The 10,842-nt window shown below is 44.7% G+C and overlaps 1 protein-coding gene across 7 annotated transcripts in view; it reads left to right on the forward strand.

Moving 5' to 3' along the window:
- Positions 1-10,842, forward strand: part of AFG2A (AFG2 AAA ATPase homolog A) — a 739,142-nt gene that overhangs the window by 17,308 nt on the left and 710,992 nt on the right. For 6 of the 7 annotated variants that reach the window (XR_012231536.1, XR_012231538.1, XR_012231537.1 and 3 more), the window contains exon 4: positions 814-875. The exons of the other annotated variant lie outside the window; for it this stretch is intronic. Coding sequence is in view for 3 of the 6 variants with exons in the window: in XM_073572029.1 (XP_073428130.1) it covers positions 814-875 (62 nt within the window). In the remaining 3 variants the exon portion in view is untranslated. The remainder of the gene's footprint in view (positions 1-813; positions 876-10,842) is intronic. 7 annotated transcript variants of the gene reach the window in all.

Below are 10,842 nucleotides of genomic sequence, written 5' to 3' on the forward strand. Positions count from 1 at the left end.
TTGCTTTGCAGTAAGCGGGTTACAGGCTATGGCTTTTGCTTTAAAATCCAAGTGAGAAAATGTCAGGAAACTCCTAGTAGAGCAGCTAAACTTTATTTGGGGTTAATCAGAATCACTGCAAATGATGGCCGCTGTGTACGGACTAATAGACATGAGTTAGTGATTTGGCGAATTCTGAGCACATCCACTTCCCCAATAAAATGATTGTATGAGAGGACATTCACACTTATGTAACCACTTTATTTTAGTTATGTTTTTATTTTTGCCCTCAAAATGATTTTAGTTTATCAGTGGATTAGTACAGATTATATTAAAGATGGAAAAAGTTCCAAAACAATTATTCTTGATAGGATTCTTTTTTTTAAACTGACAAAAATCTGGCATTCTAGACTTTTTCTATCCACTGCCTAGGTTTCAGTGGAGGTTCAATATCTGCTGGCCTGTATAAAACCATTAATCTGCATTAGTAGAAATATTTGATATTGCACCCCCCCCCATCCCCACCAATCGTTCTGTGAAGAGAGGGAATCATTCAGCAGGCATTAATATACAGTAACACCTGCTCAGTGGAAGATTGGTCTTGTCTGAATCAATTCCTTTATGTGATACTATTTGTTCTATGTGAAACACAGGTTCCCTGTTACGAGGGCTTTAGGACAAGTTATGTATAGCATTCAAAATTGGGCTAAGCGTACTTTTTTTTGCAAAGATTGATAAATCTTAAGTAACATCTGGAAGCCCCCTATGCCAGCCCACGTTACGTGTGAGACACCTTTATTTACCGTGCCGACTTGTTTCCATTCATCATCACAGGGAGAAGGATGCCGGTGCTGTCCGTGTAGAAGAGCTGTCTTCCTTCCTGCTCAGGCTCATGGGTAAGCAGTCTTTGTATTTTTTTCAGTTACCTTTTTGGACTGCAGGTCACAGCAATGTAAGATGAATCCTGTACATAAGAGACTAAAGCGGATTGGTCACTAGATATCGCAAGACAAGCTTCCAAGAATTAAGTAAATCTCTTAAACCTGATGAGGTTTGTGTACTCACTTTGAAAATCCTAGTCAGAAAGGCTGTATTTATATGATCACTTTGTGAACCTAGCTCTGTCGCAATTTAGCATAATGTGGGAAAAGATTAAAAAATGATTATTTGACCATTATTACATGCATTTTCAAAGTAAATACGCAAGCATCATCAGGTTTATGATACCTCTGTATAGGGGTTGTCCACTGTTTGGCTAATCCCTTCTGAATCCCTATGTTTTCCTCTTGTAAAATAGCAACTTATTCTCTCCTCCGGGAATGGCGCCACTCCAGCAGTGTCTACACTGGCTTTCCTGCGGATCCTGTTAAATTGTCATGGGATCCTTGTGGCTATTCAGCACTGACATCACTCTCCCCACTGTTGCTCACTCTCACTTCCTTCGCATGTATGTAGGGGTGGCGGCGAGGCAGGGATAACAATTGGGTGGTGGTGCTGCTGGTGTTAGTGCAGATAGGCGGTGGAGGTGTGCTGTACTCACAGGAATGGGAGGGTGACCCGCTTCTTGGCGTCGATAGGCACAAGACAGAGACAGGAGATGTATTCAACAGGTTCTGCTTTTATTGGCCGCCCTTACAATGACAGCACAATGCATGACACAACTTTTACACTGTTCTCTCTTGCAGACAGGACCGAGTACCTTCACTTATTGACTTACACCGTCGAAGTGGACTTTGTGGCTCTTCCACCGTGGCTGCCCTAGGCCAATCCACCACGGCGTTTCACCCTACAAAGTCCACCAAATTACAGGTCTTCACAGACCGTCTCTGCCTGTGACCAACGTCCTTAAGGGTCACCCCCCCCCGTAACCGTATCTGCTGTCCAAACTCTCTGAGGGGTCTCTTCTGTATAACAGACCCTCCTTCCTTGTGAGCTCCCCAGACTGACTGAAGCTTCTAGAAACTTACCTCAGTATTTATCCAGTCAGCCCAGGTAGCCCCGCCCACTGTCACCTGACAGTCTCCTTTGCCCAATCAGTCACCTTGACCTCTGACAGTTATGTAACGCTCGCATGGCAGTTACATAACCACTGTCGTCGGTGCTCTCCAGTGACCTCTAATGGACAGACTGCCACATGACACCTTCTTTTCCTACCTCTCTGACTTCTACTACAGACAGAGCCGTACTCAGCTCAACCTCCCCACATGTACGTGATGCGTCCGAAGGTGGGGTGAGTGAAGTCAGCACTTATTACCCGAAGTGATTGCGTGACATAAATGTTACACAATCCCCGGGAAAGCCAGTGCCCACACCGCTGGAACGGCAACAGCACCTGAGGTGAGTATATAGATGTTGTAAATTTAGAGGGGGAAATATAAGGATTATGGACAAGCCCTTTTAAATAATGAATGTATCATGTTTTGTAAAAATCAGTGCCAGATTTGATTTAGAATTTTAATCAGATTTGTTAATATGATACCAACATTTATATATTAAGTACACAAACATATTTTTAAAAATATTTAATAAGTTAATTTGTTTGCACTTTTTGAGATTTAGAGAAAAAATGGCAATCTTGTTTCTCCACATAAAATCATAGTGTTTAAAGCAAGGGTCAGACTACTGTCATGATCCAGTCCATGTTTTGAGTCCTGTCTGCCCTTTTCCCGGGCTGATCATGTCAAGGGTTAACTTTGCCTGACCTCATTTTGGATTCAGGTTTGCTATTTGTTCCTGCTGCGTCCTGCAGGCCATGTCAGATATATTTTCTGCCTACAGCGTGAGTATCTGACTTTCATGTTTAGCACTCCCTGGTAGCTGACTCGGCTTGTACCCTGACCTGCTGTTTGTCTCTTGTCTTTGGCATATCTGCTCCTGAGCGGTACGGACACATTTGTTTTTGCTTCTGACTCTGTGTTTTATTCCTTTGGTACTGCGCTACAGACTAATATCGACTTGGCTTGTTTGACTATTCTGCTGCCACCTGGTGGCAGCCTAGCTGCTGTACTGCAGGTCTGGTCGTGCTGTGTGCAGTCCTCCCTCCGCTGTATTGCCACCTAGTGGAACTTGCATCTACCTGCATAGCAGCAGCGTGACAACTCCCTTATTTTTCGATCTTATTAATTGTACCCCATGCTATCTATTTTTCTTGAAGTCCAGTTGGTACTACAAGAAAACACACGACAAATGATGTATGTATCTATTTCTGCTCTGTCCACATCACGAGTGCTCGCACATTCATACGTGCTGATACGTTCTCTTGTTATCTAATCTGCACACTCAAGCGCTCCATTGTATATGTATCAGTATGGCCAGCGTCACACATAAAGTATAAAAAAATCGATCCATTTTTCATGGCCGCAAATCGCAGAAAAGTTCCTTGAACAGTGATCCATATGTCATCCGTGTGCAATGCGAGGATGCGATTTTCTCACGTGTAACATCCGTATGACATCATCTGCATGGCGAGATTTTCTCGCAGCCTTGCAAAATGGACATTTAACTGATCCATGGCCTCAAATATTAGTGAAAACATACACCATGTTCCAAATTATTATGCAAATAATATTTTTCTCTGATTTTCTTAAGTGGTCGGTCTAATAAAAGTCATCACCCGTTAGAGTATACATCGAATTTTATTGAAGAAACCTCCCAATGATAACAGTATAATCTCCAAAATGAATAAAAACTCAATACCCAATTCCTAGTAAGGAACTGTTCATCTCTTCTTCAATCCTCCCCATCCACCTCACCTCCTCCTCAAAACTGTTCCTTAACATACAATCCTCTGTCTCCAAACACAGACAGCCCCCTCATGCTCTCTCCTGCTCCCACCTGCTAACACTTTCTCTGCTCCTTCTCACGGCTGGTGATATCTCTCCAAATCCTGGTCCTCCTCACCACATTCCCACAGTCATTTCTACCTCCCATCCACGCTCTATCACAACCTTCCGTAACCACTCCAACCTTATACCCATTCACCCAGCCCCCGCTTCCCCAGTCCCACTAACAGGAGCTCTGTCTGCAACAAGTTTTCCTACATCCATGATCTTTTTGTTACTACCAAACTTTCCTTCCTCGCCATCACCGAAACCTGGCTCACCCCTTCTGACACAGCTTCTCCTGCTGCACTTTCATATGGTGGCTTCCACCTTTCTCACACCCCCCACCCCAGTAGCAAACATGGCGGAGGAGTTGGTTTTCTCCTGTCAGATACCTGCTCCTTCACCCCAATCCCACTGCCACCCTCTGTTACCCTCCCTTCCTTTGAGGTGCACTCTGTGCGCATCTACTCCCCCTCCAACCTCCAACTGGCTGTCATCTACCGCCCCCCAGGGCCAGCCACCACCTTCTTTGACCACTTCACCACCTGGCTACTTCATTTCCTTTCCGCGGACATCCCTACTATCATCATGGGTGACTTCAACATCCCCATTGACACTTCCCGCTCAGCTTCCACTAAACTTCTATCTCTCACTTCCTCCTTCGGCCTCACTCAATGGTCTTCTACAGCCACCCACAAAGATGGCCACACACTGGACCTCATCTTCACCCGCCTCTGCTCCCTATCTAACCTCTCTAACTCACCTCTTCCTCTCTCTGACCACAACCTTCTCACATTCTCTTCCCTCTCCACTCCATGTCTGCAATCCCCACCCCACAAACTTTCACTCCCTCGCAGAAATCTTAAACACCTTGACCTACACTCATTCTCTGAATCCCTCCTCCCTCTCACAGATATAAGTTCCTTACACAATGCGGATGACGCTGCTGCTCTATATAACACCACAATAGCTGTAGCTTTGGAATCTGCTGCCCCACTTACACAAAATCAACAGACAGCCCTGGCACACCAGCCTGACCAAAGAACTGAGGCGAGCTTCCAGGGCTGCTGAGCGCAGATGGAAAAGATCCCACTTCATCGCATTCAAGCAGTCCCTCACTACTTTCAAGACCACACTCGCCACAGCTAAACAAACCTACTTCTCATCTCTCATATCCTCCCTGTCTCACAACCCTAAACAGTTATTCAACACCTTCAATTCTCTCCTCCGTCCCCCAGCACCTCCTCATCTCAGCTGAAGACTTTGCCTCATTTTTCAAGCAGAAGATTGATAACATCAGAGACAGTTTTGGTCAACAACCCCCAGAGCCCCTCCTCCCGACTTCCCAGCCCTCCACCTCCAAAACCAACTTCTCCACCATTACAGAAGATCGAATCTCCACTCTACTCTCAAGATCACATCTCACCACTTGTGCACTTGACCCGATCCCTTCCCACTTCATCCCAAACCTCACCACAATCTTCATCCCAACCCTAACCCATCTCTTCAACCTATCGCTAACAACTGGTGTTTTCCCCTCAAGCTTTAAACATGCCTCCATCACACCTATCCTCAAAAAGCCCTCTCTTGACCCATCCTCTGTATCTAGCTATCACCCTATATCACTTCTCCCCTATGCCTCCAAGCTACTGGAACAACAAGTCTACCTTGAACTGTCCTCCCATCTCTCTTCTTGCTCCCTCTTCGACCGCTTACAATCTGGCTTCCGGTCACACCACTCCACTGAAACTAACATTACTAAGGTCACCAATGACCTCTTAACCGCCAAGAGAAAGCGACACTACTCTGTCCTCCTCCTCCTGGACCTGTCGGCTGCCTTTGACACAGTGGACCATTCCCTATTATTACAGACCCTCTCATCCCTTGGCATCACAGACTTGGCCCTATCCTGGATCTCATCATACCTAACAGACCGGACATTCAGCGTCTCCCACTCACACACCACCTCCTCACCTCGCCCCCTATCTGTCGGAGTCCCACAAGGTTCAGTCCTAGGACCCCTGCTCCTCTCTATTTACACCTTTGACCTGGGACAGCTCGTAGAATCTCATGGCTTTCAGTATCATCTCTATGCTGATGACACACAGATCTACATCTCTGGACCAGATATCACCTCCCTACTAACCAGAATCCCTCAATGTCTGTCCACTATTTCATCCTTCTTCTCTGCTAGATTTCTGAAACTTAACATGGACAAAACAGAATTCATCGTCTTTCCCCCATCTCACGTGACCCCCCCCCCCCCCCCCCCCAACAAACCTATCCATTACAGTAAATGGCTGCCCACTCTCCCCAGCCCCACAAACTCGCTGCCTCGGGGTAATCCTTGACGCTGATCTCTCCTTCAAACCACATATCCAAGCCCTTTCCACTTCCTGCCGACTTCAACTCCAAAATATTTCACGAATCCGTTCATTCCTCAACCAAAAATCTGCAAAAACCCTAGTCCATGCCCTCATAATCTCTCGCCTTGACTACTGCAACCTCCTGCTCTGTGGCCTCCCCTCGAACACTCTCGCACCCCTCCAATCTATTCTAAACTCCGCTGCCCGACTAATCCACCTGTCCCCCCGCTATTCCCCAGCTTCTCCCCTCTGTCAATCCCTTCACTGGCTCCCCATTACCCAGAGACTCCAGTACAAAACCCTAACCATGACATAAAAAAGCCATCCACAACCTGTCTCCTCCATACATCTGTGACCTCGTCTCCCGGTACTTTCCTGCACGCAACCTCCAATCCTCACAAGATCTCCTTCTCTACTCCCCTCTTATCTCCTCTTCCCACAGTCGCATACAAGATTTCTCTCGCGCATCACCCCTACTCTGGAACTCTCTACCACAACATATCAGACTCTCACCTACCATCGAAACCTTCAAAAAGAGCCTGAAGACCCACCTCTTCCGACAAGCCTATAACTTGCAGTAACCACCGATCGACCAAACCGCTGCATGACCAGCTCTCCCCTCGCCTACTGTATTTTCACCCATCCCTTGTAGATTGTGAGCCTTCGCGGGCAGGGTCCTCTCTCCTCCTGTGCCAGTTATGACTTGTATTGTTTAACATTATTGTACTTGTTTTTATGTATACCCCTCCTTACATGTAAAGCGCCATGGAATAAATGGCGCTATAACAATAAATAATAATAATAATAAATACCATGGAAGAAAGTTGTCAGTCAGAAACTCTATATACTTTGCAGAGGTCATTTTCACACCTTCAGGAACCTTAAAGGGCCCTATCAGCTGTTTCCCCATGATTCCGGCCCAAAACATGACTCCTTTACCTCCTTGCTGACGTCGCAGCCTTGTTGGGACATGGTGGCCATTCACCAACCATCCACTACTCCATCCATCTGGACCATCCAGGGTTGCTCGACACTCATCAGTAAAATGTCACGGGACAGTAGGGGCAAAGCAGGACATGTGGAACCAGGGGCCCTGAACTGCCCCTCAGGCTAAGGGGGTGCCCTGACTGTCCTTAACTTGGGGGGTACACTTGATGGTAGTGAGGCCCAAGTCCCCGACCTGTCCCTATCTCCTGTTTAGCCCTGAGCTAAACGCCCAACCCCCTTTCCAGGAGTTGAGACAGGGAATAAAGTAAACTGCACCAAAAACCAAAGAAAAGATAATACAGACACCTCGGGGTTACATGAACTAAAAGACAAGACTTAGCTTGCTCTGCTGCAATGCTCCAGGACAGCAGAGTTAGCCACTTGAAAACAGCTTACAACTGAAGCATCACAGAACTCTGTCAGCTCCTGAACTCCAGCTTGGTTGGTCTCCAAAGAGGAACAATATCACCAACAGTTAGCTGGTGCACCTGGTGAGCTTATATAGGAAGGTGGGAGTGGTTTCCACCTGCATAGATAATTAATCACAATGCAGTAACACCAGCGGCCACCGGGGGCAAAAACTGACATTAAACCCCGGTTGCCTGAAAGGAAAAAAGGTTATATATGAGGATCCTGATCTGACGTCGATCCAAAAATGGATCGTGACCGTACCCCCCTTACAATGAGGGGCCTCTGGACCCTCAACACCACCAGAAAACCTACAATAAGGATGCCTAGATCCACCAGAGTTCACCTCAGCAATCACCTGACTCACAGGTTTATGGCACACATGGTTATATATATATATGTTCCAGAAGCGACACACATCTCCAGAGCGCGTTGGTGATAATGTCAAAAAAAGGTCATATATGAGGATCCTGATCTGACATCGATCCAAAAATGGGTCGTGACATAAACAAGACTGTTTAAAAATTAGTCTTCAGCTATGTCTGGGTCCACTGCAACAGTTTCTGCTTGTGAGTACTGTTTAGGGGTGGCCGAATAGTAGGTTTATGCACCTTGAGGTTTGAGGGACTCCAGAGGCACCAGCAGCTTCAAATATCTGTTTGCTAGTTTGTAATGGCTTTTTAGCAGCTGCTCTCTTAATCCAATGAACTTGCCAGGCAGAAACCTTCCTTATTCTGCTTTTATCAGCACAAACACATCTGTGCTTAGAATGAGCCACAAATCTCTTAACAGTACGATGATCACGCTTAAGTTTTTGGGAAATATCTAATGTTTTCATCCCTTGACCAAGTCATTGCACTATTTGATGCTTTTCAGCAGCAGAGAGATCCTTTTTCTTTCCCATGTTACTTGAAAACTCTGGCCTGCTTAATAGTGTGGAACATCCAGTTTTCCTTTTATTGGGCTCACGTGGAAAACTAATTATCACAGGTATCTGAGATTGATTTCAGTGATCCAAAGAACCCTGAGACATAATACCATCAATGGGTTTCATTGAAAAAAAAAAACCGCCATGATGACACTTAAAGCCAATTTGCATAATAATTTGGAACATGGGGTATACAGTGTGTGTGTGTGTGTGTGTGTGTGTGTGTGTGTGTGTGTGTATATATATATATATAGTACAGACCAAAAGTTTGGACACACCTCATTCAAAGAGTTTTCTTTATTTTCATGACTATGAAAATTGTAGATTCACTCTGAAGGCGTCAAAATTATGAATTAACACATGTGGAATTATATAATTAACAAAAAAGTGTGAAACAACTGAAAATATGTCTTGTATTCTAGGTTCTTCAAAGTAGCCACCTTTTGCTTTGATTACTGCTTTGTACACTCTTGGCATTCTCTTGATGAGCTTCAAGAGGTAGTCACCGGAAATGGTCTTCCAACAGTCTTGAAGGAGTTCCCAGAGATGCTTAGCACTTGTTGGGCCTTTTGCCTTCACTCTGCGGTCCAGCTCACCCCAAACCATCTCGATTGGGTTCAGGTCTGGTGACTGTGGAGGCCAGGTCATCTGGCGTAGCACCCCATCACTCTCCTTCTTGGTCAGATAGCCATTACACAGCCTGGAGGTGTGTTTGGGGTCATTGTCCTGTTGAAAAATAAATGATGGTCCAACTAAACGCAAACCGGATGGAATAGCATGCCGCTGCAAGATGCTGTGGTAGCCATGCTGGTTCAGTATGCCTTCAGTTTTGAATAAATCCCCAACAGTGTCATCAGCAAAGCACCCCCACACAATCACACCACCTCCTCCATGCTTCACGGTGGGAACCAGGCATGTAACATCTGTTCACCTTTTCTGCGTTGCACAAAGACACGGTTGTTGGAACCAAAGATCTCAAATTTGGACTCATCAGACCAAAGCACAGATTTCCACTGGTCTAATGTCCATTCCTTGAGTTCTTTTGCCCAAACAAGTCTCTTCTGCTTATTGCCTGTCCTTAGCACTGGTTTCCTAGCAGCTATTTTACCATGAAGGCCTGCTGCACAAAGTCTCCTCTTAACAGTTGTTGTAGAGATGTGTCTGCTGCTAGAACTCTGTGTGGCATTGACCTGGTCTCTAATCTGAGCTGCTGTTAACCTGCGATTTCTGAGGCTGGTGATTCGGATGAACTTATCCTCCGCAGCAGAGGTGACTCTTGGTCTTCCTTTCCTGGGGCGGTCCTCATGTGAGCCAGTTTCTTTGTAGCACTTGATGGTTTTTGCCACTGCACTTGAGGACACTTTCAAAGTTTTCCCAATTTTTCAGACTGACTGACCTTCATTTCTTAAAGTAATGATGGCCATTCGTTTTTCTTTACTTAGCTGCTTTTTTCTTGCCATAATACTAATTCTAACAGTCTATTCAGTAGGACTATCAGCTGTGTATCCACCAGACTTCTGCACAACACAACTGATGGTCCCAACCCCATTTATAAGGCAAGAAATCACACTTATTAAACCTGACAGGGCACACCTGTGAAGTGAAAACCATTTCCGGTGACTACCTCTTGAAGCTCATCAAGAGAATGCCAAGAGTGTGCAAAGCAGTAATCAAAGCAAAAGGTGGCTACTTTGAAGAACCTAGATTATAAGACATATTTTCAGTTGTTTCACACTTTTTTGTTAGTTATATAATTCCACATGTGTTAATTCATAGTTTTGATGCCTTCAGAGTGAATCTACAATTTTCATAGTCATGAAAATAAAGAAAACTCTTTGAATGAGAAGGTGTGTCCAAACTTTTGGTCTGTACTGTGTGTGTGTGTATATATATATATATATATATATATATATATATATATATATATATATATATATATATATATATATATATATATATATATATATATTACACACACACACACACACGCAAAAAAGTATTTAGTCAGTCAGCAATAGTGCAAGTTCCACCACTTAAAAAGATGAGAGGCGTCTGTAATTTACATCATAGGTAGACCTCAACTATGGGAGACAAACTGAGAAAGAAAAATCCAGAAATTCACATTGTCTGTTTTTTTTTTTTTTCATTTTATTTGCCTATTATGGTGGAAAATAAGTATTTGGTCAGAAACAAAATTTCATCTCAATACTTTGTGATATATCCTTTGTTGGCAATGACAGAGGTCAAACGTTTTCTGTAAGTCTTCACAAGGTTGCCACACACTGTTGTTGGTATGTTGGCCCATTCCTCCATGCAGATCTCCTCTAGAGCAGTGATGTTTTTGGCTTTT

The sequence above is a fragment of the Dendrobates tinctorius genome, unplaced genomic scaffold (assembly GCF_039654945.1).
Source record: "Dendrobates tinctorius isolate UK_male_01 unplaced genomic scaffold, ASM3965494v1 ptg000030l, whole genome shotgun sequence".
Lineage (NCBI taxonomy): Eukaryota > Metazoa > Chordata > Amphibia > Anura > Dendrobatidae > Dendrobates > Dendrobates tinctorius.